The sequence below is a fragment of the Talpa europaea genome, assembly GCF_964194135.1.
Source record: "Talpa europaea genome assembly, chromosome: 6".
Classification (NCBI taxonomy): Eukaryota; Metazoa; Chordata; class Mammalia; order Eulipotyphla; family Talpidae; genus Talpa; species Talpa europaea.
Genome location: NC_140072.1, coordinates 18,166,668 through 18,188,413, shown reverse-complemented (window position 1 = coordinate 18,188,413; position 21,746 = coordinate 18,166,668). Strand labels below are relative to the sequence as shown.

At 39.2% G+C, this 21,746-nt stretch overlaps 1 protein-coding gene across 4 annotated transcripts in view; it reads right to left on the bottom strand.

Annotated features, from left to right (window-relative positions):
- The window catches only part of BIRC6 (baculoviral IAP repeat containing 6), a gene marked incomplete at both ends in the record, with an annotated part of 177,198 nt that overhangs the window by 153,749 nt on the left and 1,703 nt on the right, over positions 1–21,746 (bottom strand). For all 4 annotated transcript variants that reach the window (XM_084235649.1, XM_084235650.1, XM_084235651.1 and 1 more), the window contains 2 exons: positions 794–931; positions 3,644–3,825. In XM_084235649.1, coding sequence (XP_084091775.1) covers positions 794–931; positions 3,644–3,825 — 320 coding nt within the window. The remainder of the gene's footprint in view (positions 1–793; positions 932–3,643; positions 3,826–21,746) is intronic.

Sequence of the window (21,746 nt, the reverse complement as noted above, 5' to 3'; positions counted from 1 at the left end):
CAACTTTGAGATGACTTATAGACACATTTTTTTAAAGAGAAAAAAATCTAAAATTTGGAATATTTTTTCTATTATAACCCTAAACAACATTTCTTTCTTTCTTTCTTTCTTTCTTTTTTTTTTTTTTTTTTTGAGGTAACACTGGCTTACGGCACTACATAAGATTCAGGGGAGGTTCACACCTCCTCAGATGTGCATCACCACGCCCCACCTACCACCAAAGCACCCATATTCCTTTATTATATACCATTAGGCCCACATACACCTTCCCTCTCTAGTAGCCTTAACTCTGCAGCCGTATTTCTAGACTTCATTTTGCTTTCATTTTGTTCTTTGGCTTTGTTTCTGTATATTCTACACAAGTGAAATCATCTGGGATTTGTCCTTCTCCCTCAGGCTTATTTCATTTAAAATAATCCTGTCCAAATGCCATTCATGTTCACATTTTGTTATAGCTGAGTAGATTTCCATCATGAATATTTACCACATCTTCTTAATCTAGTCATCTGTTGTTGGGCACTTCTGTTGTTTCCATAATTTGCTATTGTAAATAGTGCTGCAGTGAATATAGTAATGCACACATCCCTTATAATTAGAGTTTTTACATTCTTCAGGTAGATGCTAGAAGCAGAATTGTTTAATCATATGATACATGTATTTTTGATGTTTTGAGAAACCTCCATATTATTTTCCAAAGGGGACAGGTCAGTCTACAGTACCATGAACAATGAACAGTTCCTTTTTCTGAACACCCTTACCAACTTTAAACAAGGAATTTTTCTTAACATCTTACCTTAGCAACTTTGTGGTTTGCTGCAGTCTCATGAGATGTGTTTTTTAAACCATCTTTAAGTTGTGTGATGAACAAATCATAACCCTCCGTACTAGAAATATCTACCTTTTCTAAACATGCAGATAAGAGTTGTTGTGCCTAAATAAAACAAATGATCACAGAAAATTAAACACATGAAAATATACTGCATTCAGATCTTTATTTCAACATTTTAATTTGAACTGCTTCTAAGCTATATAATAAAGCTTACCATCTTTTGCTATTTATATATCTAATCATTAATCAAATAATGATTTGAAAGACTTACAAAATTACAGATAAGTAAAAACCAATGTATTCATAGTAGTACCACATAAAGTTTCAATACAATGATGTTATAATAAACCAAATCAAGATAGAATTGGACAAGCTGACATCATGAGAAAAAATAAGAAGTAAACTGTAAAGAAACAAAGTTCATCAAAGAGCTCTACATACTCAAATTATTCAAACTATAAGAGGGGGCATTCACTAAGACAACAGGTAATATGAAAAAGTTCTGTGCATTATTACCAATACTAATGATGACGATGACTAATTACTGATTATCAAGGTCAACATTACCGTAAGAGAAATTTATGGTTGACATAAGGAAAAGAATACATCTGTACAAAGCTACAACGCCATACTTTAGGCAAGACAGTACAAATTAATGTGGTGCAGTAAAGGATGCTTGGGATGATAGAAAGTCTATAAATCTTTGTGTGAGAAAGAGTAGGAATTGTAACTACTTAGGCAAAGAGAGAGAAATCCAGTAATAAATGTTAAGAGCCAGGAAAGCAGGAGAGGGAGTAGAAGTCAGTTAAAAACCCAGCACTTTAATTAGTACAGTAAGAAAAATACTAACTTGAGGGTCTCTGTTATAAAAATCTTCAAATACTTATTCTAATTTTGTAGTTCTTTTTGAAACCTGAAAAGTCTTATACTACCTTTCATTATAGACTATAACACATATCCTTTGTTAAAATACAGCTTTATTAAGATGTCACCTGGTTTAAATTCTTTGAATATAGAAAGGAAAAATGATTCAACACAATGTAAAATTGATGAATTCTCTGTCTAAAGATTTTATACATGGCCTCAGATTCAGTGTGATAATGAAAAGATGACTATTTTTATTTTCACAACTCAAACTACTACCAACATGCTTGCAATATTAACATACAGACACAATAAAAAACTGTGATATGATACTATAAAATCCAAGTGGATATATTTTAATATCTGTTAAGTCAACACAAAGAGAGAATAAAAAGTATTACACTGAGGGCCTCCCTGGTGGCCCAAGGGTTAAGCGTCAGCACTCTGAAGCAATCCACAGCTACTGCAGCACCAGTTCAATCCCCAGTCAGGGACCACATGGCGCAGACCTCTCCTGTCTCGCCCACTGCCCTCCTCCTTTCAGCAGTTTATTTCAGTCAATCTACCTGTTCTGCTCCCCACTTTGTCTCTAGCGAATCCTCTCACCGCCCCACTCCCACCACCTCTGGCCTGTACTCCAGTTCTTGTATACATAAATAAATCATTCTTAAAAAGAAATTACACTGAACTTAAAATTTACACACTGACAGCTTTTGTGTCCTAAAAATGGGATATAAACTATACTGATTTTATCAACTAATTGTATCACTACCAAATGCAAAACAATAATGAACAACTTGGTATGAAGACAGAAATAATCACTCATTATAATCTTTTATTACTTAAGATGTTCAAAATTCAATAAATTCAAAATTGTACTTTGAAATTACAATGTGCATGTAATACACAAAAATACAAAAAAAAATTAAGTTTACTTCACATTAAGTGACAAATTGTGGCACTAAAGAAAAATTCCTATGTCTAAAATTTTATACTGGGATTCTTGAGGCATGATACATGGCAAATGTTACTGGTTGCCCACTAATATTTATTCCTCCCTATTTTTTTAATATGGTTAATATCATTTTTTAATATTAAAAAAAAACAGAACATTTCCAGTCTCCTTCTGCTTGCTGTGGCTATGCAGCCAAAATCTAACCAATCAGCTGAATATAAAGAGTACATGTGAAAGAATTTGTGAAAGAGAACTAGAAGGAATGAAGGCAAGGGAAGGAAGTACAGGCGGAAAGGGAGAGAAGAGGAGGAGGGGAAGGCAGGAATATGGTAAGGGGAGAGGTCTTCCCTATGACTACGAAATGATGATATTTGAAGAAGCTGTCTAGTTCAGCAAAGTAGCCCCCAAACTCAGTCCGGCACTATTACAGGAAGAAACTATCTTGTTGAAGATTTTGTATTTGGGGTCTCTTAACTTATACAGTTTACATTATATATCAGTTTATGGGGTCTCCCTGGTGGGAGTACTATCGAGGTATTGCCAGTCACGGCACCATGATTTCAATCCCTGGCCAGGGAGCTAACCCACATGGCACAACAAACCTCTCCTGAACCACAAGCTGCTCCCCTCAACAGCGTATTTCAGTAGATCCACCTGTTCTGCTCCCCACTCTGTCTCTGGTGAATCCTCTCACCCCCTGCACCTTTGGCCTACACCCCCAGTTCTTGTATGCATAAATAGATCTTTAAAAATAATTATCAGTTCAATGAGCTTCACTTAATTATGCAAAGGAAAGACAAATATTTAAACAAAGTTGTGATTAATACCAATTTGTTTATATAGGGATATACATAAAAAATACACATACAGATATATATATAATTTTATATATACATTAAAAATTCGCTAAAAGGAAAATCTATTTTTTATTTAACAGCTAACAAGTCTACGATTAAATGAAGTAAAAAAGCACATTGATACTTATTTCAACTTACCTCTGTAACAGGTAATTCAAGCTGAACCACATCATCCTGCTTTGAAACTGGAGTTTGCAGAGCAGTGTCTAACAACAAGATTCCATTAAGGTCCTTCCTACACCCTACTGCATAATCATCCACAAATATAACTTTATCCACGGCAGAAATATACTGACATTTCACCTGTCCACCTGGTTTAGCTGTTGAAAGAACAAAAATTCAATACTTAAGATTTTAATACTTCATTTAAAACTTCATCATAAACAAAAGTTTACAGGGCCTCCCTGGTGGCTCAAGGGATTAAGACACAATCTATGAAGCAATCCGCAGCCTCTGCAGCACGAGTTCAATTCCCAGCTGGCCAGGGAGCAACCCACATGGTACAGCAGACCTCTCCTGGCTCGCCCCCTGCTCCCCTCAGCAGTGTTTCAGTGGATCTGCCTGTTCTGTTCCCCACCCTTTCTCTGGTGAATCCTCTCACCCCCACATCTCTGGTCTGTACCCCAGCTCTTGTATGCATAAATAAATAAATCTTAAAAAGAAAAACTAAGAATATAATAAGACCCAACAACACATCAACCGTAAGAACACGAAGCTATCAACTCAAAAAATTATATGCTCCTCAATGTTTACTTGCAGCAATAGCTAGGATGAGGAAACAACCTAAGTGCCCAATAGTAGAGGACTGGATCCAAAAATGGAGTATCACTCAACTTCAAGGAAAGAGGAAACATTGCCCTTTACAGAAAAATGAAAGGAATTGCAGGGAATTAGATAAGTCAAAATGACAAATATTAGACATTTACAATAACAGATGATTCAACAAGGCAAAATACTTATAAAAACAAGTGGACACTAATAAAGTTGAGGTTTCTGAGATTAACAGGGAGAGAAGAGGAAGAAAGGATCAAAGGGGTATAAAGGATGATGTGGGGGGACAAATTATCAATTGAAAATTTTATTGCATTAGAGAAGATACTTCTCTGTAGGCAAACAATTCTGTTACCAGTATACCTCTGTAAACTCTGACCATGACTGCAGGGAACACCCGTTATTAGTAACATTATTAGTATGATCATGTAATACTGTATCAGTATTATTAGCATTACATTCTTTTTTTTTTTTTAAATTTTATTTATTTATACAAGCACCAGGTACTGTCAGAAGCGCGGGAGGGTGAGAGAATTCACCAGAGCCAGAGCGGGGAGCAGAGCAGGCAGAAGGACCGAAGCACACTGCTGAGGGGAGCAGCGGGCGGCAGGAGAGGTCTGTGCGCCATGTGGGACCCTCGCCCAGCAGCCGGGGATCGAACCAGAGCTGCAGAGGCTGTGGGCAGCTTCGCAGCCCAGAGTTCAACCGCTGCGCCACTGGGGAGGCCCTACATTCTTTTTTTTTTAATTGTGTTTCTTGTTTTTTGTTTTTTAAAGATTTATTTATTTATTTATACAAGCACTGGGTACAGTCAGAAGCGCGGGAGGGTGAGAGAATTCACCAGAGCCAGAGCGGAGAGCAGAGCAGGCAGAAGGACCGAAGTACACTGCTGAGGGGAGCAGCGGGCGGCAGGAGAGGTCTGCGCACCAAGTGGGACCCTTCTCCGGTGGCCGGGGAGCAGCCAGGGATCGAACCGGTGCTGCAGAGGCTGCGGGCAGCTTCGCAACCCAGCGCTCAACCGCTGCGCCACCGGGGAGGCCCAGCATCACATTCTTAATGATACAAAAGCTGATAAGCGGAAATAAATCCAGACCATCGATTTCTAGGACAATTATTAAAAAATGCGGTAATCAGGCCAGGGAGCAACCCATATGGCACACAGACTTCTCCTGACTTGCCCGATGCTTTCCCTCAGCAGTGTATTTCAATAAATCTGCCTGTTCTGCTCCCCATTCTGTCTCTGGTGAATCCTATCACCCCTCACACCTTTCTCCTGTACCCCAGTTCTTGTATGCATAAATAAATAAATCTTTTTTTAAAAAAAGATATTTAAAAAAAATCAAACTGTTGGTACTGACTATAGAACTGAACCATCCAGAATGGGGAAGGGTCTGGGGGAGGGGTTAAGAACAAAGAAAGAAGTACGTACAATGGACTATGGGGGAGGGGGGCCTATGGACAATTTGGTGGTGGGTACACTATGGTGGTGATACCTGATGGGGAGATCCTAATGTTACTTCAATTAAAATAAATAAAATTATTTTAAAATAATACCTTTTCAAATATTATATCAAGTTATATTTTATTCATACAGCTTTAATATTCAACATTGCTGCAAATAGCATTAATTTACAAGTTACATTTAAATCTCCTAAGTGGACCTTTTAAAAAACTTAATCCCATTTTGGTATAAACCATTTTGGTATTATTTAGCAGAAATTTATTCAGTTCATCTTACGAATTTAAAATGTCTGAAAAGAAACTTCTTAAACAAAGATATATTATGCTTTAACAATGTTTATATTCTCAAGAAAAGTTGGGTAAAAAGCCATTTCTGGTTTTTAAATAAAGTCAATAATTATTGCACATATCCCATACTGTGTATGGTAATTTCTCTATAGAAGACAGTTGTTAAAAAAAAAAAAAGGACTTTAAATCTACATGAATGAACTGTAAAAATATATATATAAAGCAAGAAATGTTAAGAGGGAAAACACAGATTTCTTCCATCTATACCAAGATCAGCAAACTTGTGAAAAGGATCAGACAACAAATATTGTCTGATGTTCTCTCTCACACTTAATTCTGCCACTGTAGCACAAAAGCAGTTATAGACAATATGTAAATAAAGTGTGGCAGTGTTCCAGTAACACTTGATTTACAAAACTAGGACACAACATAAAGTCTGCAGAGGTGACAGGCCATAGTTTCCCCTGACTGACACGAATGGCTTGCACTACGGCAAATGTTCTTCCTGGCAGGGGAACTTCACAAAAACAGTAGGCTAAAAATTCAGTCAGACACATTAAGTTGCTGAAAACTACAAGAATAAACTCAAAAGTAACTAGAGAAAAAGGATATGTTACTTACAGACAAGTAATAATTACAATAAAAAAAACATATTTATTATTAAAAACTATGGCGTTCTTAGAAAGTGGACCATTTTTTGTTAAGTACTGAAAAACTGAATATCCAACAAATATATCCTTCAGGAATGAAGATGAAATAGATTCTCAGATGAAAGAATACTGAAGAGAAATTTTGCCAGTTGTTTCAAGAAAACTGCAAAAGAAAGTTCATCAAACAGAAGGGAAACTGCTTCAAAAGTAAACTTAAAAAGTATCAGGAATGAAGAAAGAGCAACAGAAAAATGGCAAATAACTGGGTAAATATAAACAATATTTTTCAATTATCACATTGTCTGACAGGATTTTCAATGTATGTAGATGTAGTCAACTATAATCTAAAAGGGGGAGGGCACAATATAGAGGAAAGGTTTCTAAATTCCACTTAAAGTAGTAAAAGAGTGATTCTAATATAGGGGGGGATAATAATTGTATTGTAATCCCTACAAACTGCAAAAAATACATGAGTAATCAAAAATAGATGTTAAATTAAAAAAGGAGAAAAGTAGAGTTAAAAAGAGGTAAAACAGGGGCATCCCTGGTGGTGCAAGGGGTTAAGGCGCAATCTATGAAGCTATCCCCAGCCACTGCAGCACATTCGATCCCCGGCCAGGGAGCTAACCCACATGGCACAGCAGACCTCTCCTGTCTCGCCCGCAGCTCTCCTCAGCAGTATATTTCACTCAGTCTGCCTGTTCTGGTCCCTACTCTGTCTCTGGTGAATCCTCTTACCCTCCACATCTCTGGCCTGTACCCCAGTTCTTTTATGAATAAATAAATCTTTTTTAAAAAGAGGTAAAACAAAATAAAATGGAATATCTATGTTACTATCAACAATCATATTAAATATAAATGGCCAAAATATGCCAATTGGAAGAATGCCATTGGGCCTCCGTGGTGGCGCAAGGGGTTAAGACACAACCTATGAAGCTAACTTATGAAGCTATCCACAGCCACTGCAACACAAGTTCAATCCCTGGCCAGGGAAATACCCACATGGCACAGCAGACCTCTCCTAATTTGCCTGCTGCTCCCCTCAGCAGTGTATTTCAGTCAATCTGCCTGTTCTGTTCCCGACTCTGCCTCTGGTGAATCCTCTCACACCCCACCACCTCTGGCCAGAACCCCAGTTCTTGTATGCATAAATAAATAAATCTTTAAGCAAATAAAAACAAATCCTTTTTTTTAAAAAAAGCCAGAATTAACTTACACACACATAAAACGCAAGTCTATGATGGCTACAAAACACTTTCAGCCTTGTAAAAGGATGGTTAAAAGATATTTCAAACAGGGTCTCTCCGGTGGCACAGCGGGTTAAGCGCAGCACTGTGAACCTATCCGCAGCCTCTGCAATGCTGGTTAGATTACCAGGCCACCCAGGGAGCAACCCACATGGCGTAGCAGACTTCTCCTGACTCTCCTACTGCTCCCTACTCAGCAGTGTATTTCAGTTAATCCACCTGTTCTGCTTCACACTCTGTCTCTGGTGAATCCTCTCACCCTCCCACTCCTCTGGCCTGCACCCCAGCTCTTGTATAAAAAATAAATAAATCTTTTTTAAAAAGATATATCAAACAAATGCCAATGAAAGAGAAAAAAATGACTATATTAACATCAAAGATCAGAACAAAGAAAATCACCAGAGATAAATACATTACATGACAAAGGGGTCAATTCATAAAGAAGAAAAAGTAATCTGAAATATATGTAGACCTATTAGAACTTCAAAACACATAAAGCAAAAATTATCAGAATTGAAAGAACCAGGCATCCATAATTATAGCCAGAGACCTTATTCCTCTCTCAGTAACTGACAGAACTAGTAGACAGAAAATTGACAAAGAGAGAAACTGAGCAACACCATCAAGCAATAATATTTCTAGAATATTTACCTATCAACAGGAGAAAACACATTCTTTTCAAGTGCATGTGGAAAAATCATCAAGAAAGAACAACATCCTGGGTAATAAAGCATACCTTAACAAATATAAAAGAAATGAAACTGAAAGTATGTCCTCTGACCCTAACAAACTCGAGTCAAAATCAGTAACAGAAGTATAACAGGAAACAGCTAAATAACGGGAAACTAAATAACATACTTCAAAATTATGCACAGATCAATGAAGAATTCTCAAAGACTTCAGAAACTATTTTTGAGTAAATGAAAACTGAAACATTATATGGAAATTTATAGTATGTTACACCAGTTACAGCAATGTTTGCGTGAAATTTGTAGTAAAAAAATGCTTATACTGGAGTAATGAAGGTCTCAAATAAATAAACTAAGTTTCCTACCTAAGAAAACTATAACAATGAGAACAAGATAAACCCTGTACAAGCAAAATTTAAAAAAAAAAATAGAAATCAATTAAATTGAAAATAGACAAACAACAGAGAAAATCAACATATGCAAAAAATAGTTCTTTTAAAAGATAAGTCACATTAACAAAACTAAACAAAGGCTAGGAAAAGAAAAGACAATTACCAATATCAGGAATGGAAGAGGATATCCTGCAAACAAAATAAGAAAATACTGTAGACATATATTTGACATTTTAAATTATCAAAATAAATAATTTTGACACTACAGATTTTAGAAAGATAACCGGGAATAACATGGACAGATTTACACATAATTTTGAAAATATATAAGAAATTTACTGCTGCTCCCCAGAAGGAAACTTTTTTTTTTTTAAATAGAGGCATGTTTCATTTATTTATTTATTTGTTTGTTTGTTTGTTTGTTTATACATGCACTGGGTACAGTCAGAAGCGCGGGAGGGTGAGAGAATTCACCAGAGGCAGAGCGGGGAGCAGAGCAGGCAGAAGGACCGAAGTACACTGCTGAGGGGAGCAGCGGGTGGCATGAGAGGTCTGCGCGCCATGTGGGACCCTCCTCTGGTGGCCGGGGAGCAGCCGGGGGTCGAACCTGGGTCGCAGAGGCCGCGGGCAGCTTCGCAACCCAGCGCTCAACCGCTGCGCCACCGGGGAGGCCCCAGAAGGAAACTTTTTAAAAGATTAGTTATCAGTCCTCCCCTGGTGGCGCAGCGCTATGAAGCTATCAGCAGCCTCTGTAGCGTAGATTTGATGCCGGCCAGCGAGAATCCCACATGGCAAAGCGGACCTCTCCTGTCTCATCCGCTGCTCCCCTCAGCAGTGTATTTCAGTCAGTTTGCCTGTTCTATTCCCTGCTGTCTCTGGTGAATCCTCTCACCCTCCCACACATCTGGCCTGTACCCCAGTTCTTGTATGCATGAATAAATAAATCTTAAAAAAAAATTAAAAGATTAGTTATCAATTCTAGTAACCAACTTAACAGTCGTCTCATTATCAAAGTGCTGTCCATGTGCATCCCTACAAAACTTGCAAAAATATCAGAAATTTTACCTTTGCAAACTGACAAAACAAGTCATGAAATTCTACTTCCACTGAGATAACATCAGACTTCAATGCTTAACCTAAAATAATCTACTAAAACTTACTACATACAAGCATCATTCAAGTCAAATAAGAGGTACAAGAATAAAGTTTTATTAAGTTAAAGTTACAATACTTTTCAAATATAATTAGAGTAACCAAAAAGAAAATAATTTAATTAAAGGTGTTAGTACACTGTATTATTCAAAGCCAAAGTATTTCTGTAAAGTAAGTCTGGAAAAGTTCAGTGGCTAGGCCATGAAGAAAGGATAACAAATGGATAAAATGCAATGCATTATTTCCAGCAGCAGAAGCAATATCTACCTAAAAATGGAAGAGGTTCATCGAAAGATACAGAATTATTTAAATTAAGAATTCCAAGTTCCGGGCCTCCCGGTGGCGCAGCAGTTGAGCGCTGGGTTGTGAAGCTGCCCACAGCCTCTGCAGCACCGGTTCGATCCCCGGCTGCTCCCCGGCCACTGGAGGAGGGTCCCACATGGCGTGCAGACCTCTCCTGCCACCCACTGCGCCCCTCAGCAGTGTACTTGGGTCCTTCTGCCTGCTCTGCTCCCCACTCTGGCTCTGGTGAATTCTCTCACCCTCCCGCGCTTCTGACTGTACCCAGTGCTTATATGTATGTATGTATGTATACATGCATGCATGTATAAATAAATAAATCTTTTAAAAAAAAGAGTTCCAAGTTTCAATACTCTATTCACTTCATCCAAATCTTATATCAGACCACTTACTTCACACTATTTGACATCAAGTGAAGTATTTGACATCAACTGAAAATGTTTTGAGAATTTAATCACCACTGAAAAACTTCTATTGATAAGACTTAATCTTTAAGGGCTTACTTCCCGACAAGACTGCAGAGCTTTTTTCATATACATTTGTCAATCTGTCACAGTTAAATCTCTCAACCATCTTTGGACAATGAAGATACATCTTCCTTCACAAGTCTGACCTGCTGTATAAAACTTGGGAATAACTTCCCTATTTGATGTTTCTCAAGAGAACCCTTAACCACCAGTAAATAAATTCCTGTTGCTCATAAAAGTAGCAACTCAGCTACAACTCAATAAAACAATTCTACAATTTGGAACATGCGTTCTTGTAAATCTCTATTGGAAACTACAAATTGTTTGAAACTACAAATTGTTTTGTTTAATATAGATAGCAATGTCTGCAACTGCCAGACACACAGACAGACCTCTCATCATTCCTCACAAAGTGTACCTTTTAAGTTAATCTTAGTCAATTTCCAGCCAAATATGATGAAAATCTATCTGTTTTTGCACACTACAGTAAACAAACTAACTTCCTCTGGATATCCACTTTGATGCTATCTCACATTAGCAACTTTATTCAACTTTATTCAGACCACCTCAAAGGGCAAATGTACCTATTGTTATTTTGGTTTTGTTTTGAAGATTTATTTATTTATGCATACAAGAACTGGGGTACAGTCCAGAGGTGCGGAGGGTGAGAGGATCCACCAGAGACAGAGTGGGGAACAGAACCAGCATATTTACTGAAATACACTGCTGAGGGCAGCAGGGGGTGAGACAGGAGAGGTCTGCTGAGCTATGTGGGTCAGCCCCCTGGCCGAGGAGGTGGCTGTGGATAGCTTCATAGTGCTGCTTAACCCCTTGTGCCACCAGGGAGGCCCCTATTGTTATTTTGTATCAGTTCTAATTTATGGCATTTATCACCACTTGCCTCTGTGAGTGTGTGTGAGAGACAGAGAGAGGGACAGAGAGAAAGAAATACATCTCTTGGGCCTCCTTGGTGGTGCAGCGGTTGAGCGCTGGGTTGCGAAGCTGCCCGCAGCCTCTGCAGTGCCAGTTCGATCCCCGGCTGCTCCCCGGCCACTGGAGGAGGGTCCCACATGGCGCGCAGACCTCTCCTGCCACCCGCTGCTCCCCTCAGCAGTGTACTTTCGGTCCTTCTGCCTGTTCTGCTCCCCGCTCTGGCTCTGGTGAATTCTCTCACCCTCCCGCGCTTCTGACTGTACCCAGTGCTTGTATGTATAAATAAATAAATAAATAGATAGATAGATAGATAAATAAATAAATAAATCTTAAAAAAAAAAAAGGAAAGAAATACAATTCTTGCCACTACATGGTGTCCTCTAAGAAAGCAATAACTTTGTTGACTGCTATATCAACAGTGCCTGACATGCAATTAATGTTTTTAAAGAAAAGCATTTTCTACAGTTTAGTAGACCTTAATATATTAAAACTAAGCTATAATGTGGTAGAATGCAATATTCTCAGGCTTTAGTTTAATATAACGTGAAACAAAGACATTTTAGGCAACAAACTAGTTGGTTTGGTACAGAAAATCCAATATACCTCTCTGCCTTCCCTAATCCCTCTTTCCCTGCCTCTCCTGTCCCCAGGACAGTCACTGGCCTGGTCTTCATTACAGTGGCACTTTGATGGAAGAGTACCTGAGCACTTTACTGATTCAACAAACCAAGACTACACTGTAGCTGAAAGGACAAAATAGAAATTTCGTCCTTAAAATATCCCTCCCTACTGACAATTATATTTACCTATACAGCCACTAAATACAATTTAAAATACAATGAGTAGGTGACTTAGAAGGTTTTTCCTACCAAAATGAAAAAAATTTTAAACTAGATATAATAGTGTTCAATTCAAATGAAACCTGTCTCATTTGTCAAAAACACTGGTCTTGAGCCTCCCTGGTGGCGCAAGGGGTTAAGTCTCAGCCCTATGAAGCTAGCGTAGAAGCTACAACACTGGTCTACGTTCTAGGAGAAGTCTGAATTTCTAAACCTAGCTGCACATTAGAATCACTTGACATAGTTAAAAAAATAATAATAAAGAATATGACTGGGCTCCACTCCAGACCACTTAAGTCATAAGATTGGGGCCCAGACAAAAGAATTTTTTAAAAAGCTCTCCTGATGATTCTAATGAGCAACCAAGGCTGAGAATCACTACCCTGTGCCATCTCTCCAGTTTCTCTCTCCCCTACTTCCTAAATTAAATGTACAGAAACAAATCGTTAAGATTTAGATTCCTTGTGCCCCTAATAAATCTCAAAGGAGACACTCCTAGCTGTCTCACTGTAACATTTCTATCATTTTTCATAAAAAGTAAGCATAATATTTATCTCCTCGAACTGTTACCCCAATTTGAAATGGGGTGGCCTGACAGTGGGCTCTTCCCTGCACACTTAAAAGGGACTTATAATGAGACTCAACTGCAGGCACACACAAAAACGTTAATAAAGGGTTTATTTAGCACTCTGATAGCCAGCAAATAAACCAGGACCCCCAAGGCCCACATGCCTGGTTATAAACCAAACCTGGCTGCTTAAAAGTCCACCCTCAGTTCCCAGCAATTCTCCCTTTGGTGGTAATGACATGGGATTTTCTAGTCCTTGGGGTCTTGGATCTTTTTGGTCTGGGGTGGAGGTGTTGGTCCCCCCAACAGAAATACATTTCCTGATTTAACACACTCAAACTAGATTACAATTACTGGTTTTCAGGAGCACTACCTTGCCATAACTATTTTCATGTAGCAATTACTATATTATTTTATAGCTCTATTAGCTCCTCTTTATACCCAAGGAGTTTACCTTAAACTTTCTTGTGTCCCTCATATTTGAAGTTTACCTAAGAATTTCTATGATGAACTCATCCAGGCAAGAATTACTGGCCCATTTCAAAGACAGTAACTCAGAAGTGTCCTGCTAAAGGTGCCTTTTGCTTGAAGCCAGAGCAGAACAATACATTTTCAAGAGGTACCTCCCACTAGTCGCTCTACTGTTCTTACGTATTTACAGAAATTTATCATTTATATTCTATCTATTAGTTATAGCAAACATTCCTCAAGACAGAGGCCAAATATTTAACAATTTAAGTACGATTATAACTACAGATTTTCAGTTAAACAAGTATGTACTATGTACATTTCAACCTGTGTTCCCTCAAAGTTCCCAATGGAGAGTACAGAAATAAATCCACACAGACAAAAGAGGAAAAAAAAAAAGAAAGATGAAACCAACAAAAATTCTGAAGTTGAAGGGCAGATAGAAGGATGTTAACTGATTTTCTCCCCATAAAAATCTCAAAAGCTAAGCCAGCAGAGGAAAGTCTAAGGTGCATATGCTGCAGTGTTTTTCAAATTACAAAGATAATAGTTAAGTCTAAAATAACACGTACTTAAAAATAGTTGCTTTCTACAATCTTTTCTCAATTAACTGATATTAAAAACAGTCACTATGATAACAGGGCCCTAAATATTTACCTTAAAGTGGGAATTCTTGAACTTAAAAATATGGGCACCATCGCTTGATCCAGGAGGATCGAGTCAAAGATCCTCAGACCACCTCATCACAACCTTTCCTCAGGCTTTACACTCAAATATCAAAATGCTTGTAATAAATATTACCCGTTTTATGCCTCTAATCTTGCTGAAGCTGTTCCCTCTATTTGGCTAACTCCTATTCTTTCTATCTCAGCTGGGGTGTCATCTCTTCTAGAAAACTCTTCAAATTTGGAGGAAGGGTACATTTCAAATTTATTATTCCAGTATGGCAGACAAACACTTTTGAAGTGAATGATGTAATTTAAAACACCTATACAAAAGTAACATTATGTGCTTATGGTGGGTCAAGCAGCAACTATGTTTATTTTATTTAATCTTTCCAATAAGCCAGTGAGTTAGTACTAATTATGAAGTACAGAGAGATTAAATAACTTGCCTGAGGAAGAAGCTAATTAATAAGCAGTGAGTCATAGACTAGAACTCAGTGTGGCTCAAAAGTCAATATTCTTTTTTTTTTAAGTCAATAATTTTTTTTTAAAGATTTATTTATTTTTATACAAGAACCAGGGTACAAGCCAGATGCGCAGGAGGGTGAGAGGATTCACCAGAGACAGAGTGGAGAACAGAACAGGCAGACTGACTGAAATACACTGCTGAGGGGAGCAGCGGGCCAAACAAGAGAGGTCTGCCGCGCCATGTGGGACCCTCGCCGGTCGGCCAGGATCGAACCAGCGCTGCAGAGGCTGCAGACAGCGTCACAGCACGGCGCCTTTTTTTAAGTCAATATTCTTAGGTACCAGACTTTTTCTAAAAATGTCAGTGCCTTTCAAATTTGTATTTCCAAATCTTTAAAGTTTCAGTCCTGAATTTCCAAATGAATCCTGGGCATCTCTACCTGGAAGTCCTTTCAGAATCTCAAAATTCACACTACAGGGCCTCACCGGTGGCGCAGCTGTTTAGCGCTGGGCTACGAGGCTGCCCACACCCTCTGCAGTGCCAGTTCTACCCCCAGCCGCCAGGCGAGGGTCCCACACGGCGCGCAGACCTCTCCTGCCACCCGCTGCTCCCCTCAGCAGTGTATTTCGTCTGTCTGCCTGTTCTGCTCCCCGCTCTGGTGAATTTTCTCACCCTCCCGCACTTCTGACTGTACCCAATCCTTGTATAAATAAATAAATAAATCTTTAAAAAAAAATTAAAAAGGTTTAGCTAAAGCTGTTTGGCTCCAGAATTGGAACTCTTACACTGTCTTTCAATAAATCTAAAACTACCAAAACAAAGATATGAAATCTCTAGTAGGGTAAAACCATCTTTGAGCATTCCATAGTTAGGAACACCTGGGACGTAAATGTAAAAAGTAAAGTACTGATAACCTTGAGACCTCCCTGGTGGTACATGGGTTAAAGTGTCAGCGCTATCAAGCTATCTTCAGCCAGGGAGCTGACCCACATGGCACAGCAGACCTCTCCTGTCTCCCCTGCTCCTCCCTCAACAGTGTATTTCAGTAGATCCACCTGCTCTGCTGCCCACTCTGTCTCTGGTGAATCCTCTCACCGACTCCTCCCCATAACAACTAGATTATAGGGTTATTGAAATCCCAACTCTATTCTGTGTTTATTATGGTTCACAGAACTGAGAGTATTAAGGCTGTATGTACTAATATTAGTCAGGAAATAGGAATTATTACCAATTTCCAAAATAGCTACAGGAAGAGTTTCCATTTTATCCAAACTAACACATGCCCATCAAAAGTTGTAAGAAAAAATACTTTCCACCTCTAGCCAAAAGTATTGAGTTTAATTATAAAATTTATTTTTTGGGGGGCCTACCCGGTGGCGCAGAAGTTGAATGCTAGCTAGCCTGCCAAGTTGCCCGCAGCCTCTGCAGCACTGGTTCGATCCCTGGCTGCAGGTGAGGGTCCCACATGGCACACAGACCTCTCCTGCCGCGCCCACTGCTCCCCTCAGCAGTGTACTTCGTCAGTCTGCCTGTTCTGCTCCCCGCTCTGGCTCTGGTGAATTCTCTCACCCTCCTGCGCTTCTGACTGTACCCAGTGCTTTTAAAAAAATTTATTTTTTAAAGATTTGTGTATGCATACAAGAACTGGGGTACAGGCCAGAGATGTGGGGGGAGTGGGGGGTGAGAGGGTTCACCAGAGACAGAGTAGGTAACAGAACAGGCAGGCAGACTGTTGAGGAGAGCAGTGGGCAAGAGAGGAAAGGTCTGTAGCACCATGTGGGCAGCTCCCTGGCCAGCTGCAGATAGCTTCACAGTGCTGTGATTAATCCCTTGCGCCACCAGGGAGGCCCAGCTTCAGGGTTTTTTTTAAAAGAGTATTTACAGGGGGTCACTTCACTATCGAGCTATTGCCAGCCACTGCTGCAGGATTTTGATCCCCTGGCCAGGGAGCTAACACACATGGCACAGCAGATCTCTCCTGTAGTCCCCTGCTCCCCTCAGCAGTGTATTTTAGTAGATCTGCCCGATGTGTTCACCACTCTGTCTCTGGTCAATCCTCTCACTCCTGGCATCTCTGGCCTACACCCCAGTTCTTGCATGAATAAATAATAAGTGTATCTTTTTTCAAAAAAAAAAAGCATTTACAGAGATTGACAAGCCAGTAAGAAATACTTTTAAGTAGTAACAGTAAATAGTATTCAATAGTAAACAGTGTTCAAAGTATCTTACACTTAATCATCACAGTATTATTATAATCCCCATTTGCGAAATGAACAAAAATATTAAGTAATTTAGTCAAGATTACAGAGCTAAATGGGGGAGGGGGGAGACTAGGTTCTTTTCTTATTTTTTGCATAGAAGAACTGTGGTATAGGCCAGAGGTACAGGGGGTGAAAGAATCCACATGAGATAGAGCGGGGAGCAGAACAGGTAGATCTACTGAAATACACTAAGGAGAGCAGCAGGCAGACATAGGAAAGGTCTCCTGCGCCATATGTGGGTTAGATCCCTGGCCAGGGATAAAACGCAGGCTGTAGTGGTGACAGAGCTACCGGGATGGCCCAGAAACTAGGTTCTTAACCTAAGCCATTTGTTTCAAAATCAGGGATCCTCTTACATGTTATGCTGAACTGTATGAACAGACAACATTTAAAGAAAAACAAATAAATAGTATGGTCAAGGGGTGTATAAAGTATTATTTTGATTTTTAATGCCTGAAATCTACAAGTAAGCATAAGAAAAGATGATCAACATACATGTCTTTGGAGAACTGCAAATTAAAACAATGAGATACCACCAGACCTGTCAAAATGCCCACAATCCAAAACAATGACAACATCAAATGCTAATGTGGAAGTGGAGCAATAGGAATTCTCATTCATTGCTGTTGGGAATGCAAAATTGTATAGCATCTTTGGAGAAGTCTGGCAGTTTCTTACAAAACTAACATACTCCTACCATATAACTCAGCAGTCTTGCCCCTGGGTTATTTATCAAAATGAACTGAAAATTTACGTTCACACAAAAGCTCCACAAGGGTTTATAGCAGCTTTATTTTTTTTATTTAAATTTTATTTTTATATTCCCCATACAATTACAACCCCCTTATTTTGACTCCAAGCCCTCCTTTCCCCAGCCCCCAACCCCCATAGAGTGTCTCTGGTTCATAGTTGTTTGTTGATTTTGATATTTTCTTTCTTATAGTTATTCTTTTTCCTGGCCCCTTATTTAAGTTTTCTAGATTCCTGCTATGAGTGAGACCATCCGGGATTTTTCTTTTTCTTTCTAGCTTATTTCGCTGAGCATGATCCCTTCCAGCGCCATCCATGTTGCTGCAAATTGCATGTGTTTATCTTTTTTGAATGCTGAGTAATATTCCATGGTGTATATGTACCACATCTTCTTGATCCAGTCATCTATATTTTTGGGCATTTGGGTTGTTTCCAAAGCTTAGTTATTGTAAATAGTGCTTATAGCAGCTTTATTCTTAATTGCCATGTACTATGGGCCTCCCTGGTGGCGCAGCGGTTGAGCGCTGGGCTGCAAAACTGCCCGCAGCCTCTGCAGCGCCGGTTCAATCCCCAGCCTCCGGCGAGGGTCCCATATGGTGCGCAGACCTCTCCTGCCACACCTGCTGCTCCCCTCAGCAGTGTACTTCATCAATCTGCCTGTTCTGTTCCCCACTCTGGCTCTGGTGAATTCTACCCCCCCCCCGCGCTTCTGACTGTACCCATTTGCTTGTATAAATAAATAAATAAATCTTTAAAAAATTAATAATTGCCATGTACTAACCATGTACTAGAAGCAATGACGTTGTTCTTCAGCAGGTGAACAGATAAAACTGTGGTACATACATGAAATGGAATATTACTCAACCCTAACAAGAAATGAGCCATGAAAAAACATGGAGGAGGTTTAAATATAATAAAAGAGAAAAGTCAAATTGAAAAGACTACATGCTGTGTGATTCAAACTATATGACACTGTAGAAGTCAGAAGTTTGCCAACAGTTAAAAAAAAAAAATCAATGGTTGCCAGAGGGAAGGGTGAGAGAGGGGTGAACAGAGCACAGATTTTTAAGGCAATGAAACCGTTCTGTACAACATGTCATACACAATGGCCAGAAACCACTGCATGTTCCTCACTAAGAGTGAATCCTGGGGCCTCCCTGGTGACGCAAGGGTAACCGCAACTATGAAGCAATCCGCAGCCTCTGCAGCACAAGTTCGATCCCAGGCCAGCCAGGGAGCAATCCACATGGACAGGCAGACCTCTCCTGTCTCGCCCACTGCTCCCCTCAGCAGTGTCTTCGGTCCATCTTCCTGTTCTGCTCCCCACTCTGTCTCTGATGAATCCTCTCACCCCAACCTCCCCGCATCTGTGGGCTGTACCGCAGCTCTTGTATGCATAAATAAATAAATCTTTTTAAAAAATAAAGTCTACTTAGGAAAACTAAAAAGAGGAGGTTTTTACTTAGTAGTTAGTATGTAAGGAAGCAATCATTTAACATACTCATACATAAATGTAAACAAAAATGTTTTTTAATATTTTGTACTAGGCATCTGGTGAGGGGATATGAACAAGTAAACGAGGTTCCGTTTCACAATTTGAAATATAATCAGAAATCATCTATTCATAAAAAAAGGTAGATAAAATGGAATGTAGATGGTTCAGGACAGAAAACAACAAACCGTAAGTTGCCAAATTATCAAAACAGACATTAACAGCACAGTATGTGCTTAGGGGTTCAGTGGACTTCAAGCTAAAATGATCAGAGGGTTAAGATATGCCCCAGGTCTTCTAAAATGGGTAAGATTTATCTAATTGTCTGGAGGGAACTGGTACATTTCCAATAAAGAGCAAAAGTACTAGAGTTAGGAAAGGATATAAAATGAACCAGTTTCACAAAACAAAATGGGGAGATAAGACTAGCAGCGAAACTGGTAGAAACCAGATCAGGGAAGTCACAGAATACCAGATCAAGGAATCAGCATGCTCAGAAACTCAGAAATCTTAACTCTCTTACACACTAATGGGGATGGGCCTCCTTGGTGATTTAAGGGGTTAAGTCTTAGCATTATGTAGCTATCACCACCACTGCAGCATGAGCTCCATTCCACGATAGGGAGGTGACCCGCATGGTGCAGCAGACCTCCCCGTCTTGCCCACTGTTTCCCTCAGCAGCGTATTTCAGTGGATCCACCTGTTCTGCTCCCCACTCTGTCTCTGGTGAGTCCTCTCACCACCACTACCACCATCCCCCCACACCTCTGGTCAACACCCCAGCTCTTGTATGCATAAATAAATAAAATAAATCTTTAAAAAAAAAAACTAATGGGGAACAAATACTTGCCTGATAACTCTTAATCTTATCAAAGTGCATTTATAAACACTGTTAAGTCAGATACAGATACTTTAGTTATACTGCTTCCATCCTTCAATTTCCAATTTCATTTTCTTTTTATTTTCAAGATTTATTTATGCATACAAGAACAGGGGTGTGGGCCTCCCTGGTCGCGCAAGGGGTTAAGACGCAACCTATGCCGCAACCACTGCGGCACGGGTTCAATCCCCAGCCAGGGAGATACCCACATGGCTCAGCAGAACTCTCCTGACTCACCCGCTACACCATCTCAGCTGTGTATTTCAGTCAGTCTGCCTATTCTGTTCCTCATTCTGTCTCTTGTGAATCCTCTCACACACACTCCACACCTCTGGCCTGTACCCCAGTTCTTGTATGCATAAATAAATAAATCTTTAAAAAAAAATTCTAACTTAAAAAAAAAAAAAACTTCTACCTGGTTATACCATTCCTTATCCCCTCAGACAATATTTATGGCATAGAAAAGAAAGTGGCACAATGCCTATGAACTACAAAAAGGGGTCATGTAGAACCATAGTCACTACTGGCACCTTCTCCCCATTCTATTTATAGGACTGTCATCCTCTATTAACCACTAAAAGCAAACCTATTAAATGCCTACATATTCCAGGCAAAATACAAAATGTAGCATTCCCTCCTGAATCACCTGAACAGATGACATACAAAGGACCCTATACCATCTCTGTAAATATTAACAAACTGCACTTCTCATATATAAGAATGTTCCAGAATTTACCCATCGTTACTTTTAAACTTTTTCTGCAATCCTTTACTTTGCTATAAACACATCTACATATTTCAAACATATTATCAAGCTTCAATGCATGGGAATATATAATCCTATGCAATCCTATAATTTTCTAATTAACAAATGCCCCAACATACCCCAACTAAGTTATTCCAAATCCATACTGTTTTATACATCTACCTTGACACTTACACATCTAAATCCCTGCCCTTTAGTAGCTATCTTTAGAGTGACCATTTTCCTCCCTTCCATGAGCAAGCAGGTACACATATAATCACTTTCTCCCAGCACTATAACAAACACTGGCACATATTATTTTTCTCAAACATGGCTTCCAGACATAAGAACACCATGAAACCCCTTTCTATTGAAAATACTTGAAAAGCTTTTTATGAAAATCCAAATACAAAGACGAGGACACCACTTATTCGAAGTTTACAATCATAAAAGGCAGTATTAACATTGTTTAAAGATGCAAGCATATACTAAAAATTACAGAGACCTTACGAAAATGGTAAAACCAAATTAAAAATGCTTCTGGGGGGGGTGGGAGGGTTTGAGGACTACAATCCAGAGATTCAGAAGAGATTTCAACTCTATCTGTAATGTTTTATTTCTTAAACTAGGTGGGGGATACATGATACATAATAATTATTCCTTATATCTTCTCACACATGAACCAACCTAAGCAAGTTTAAGAGGATAACCAATTACTAATGAGTATCTCCTCATACATAGTGACAACCTTTCA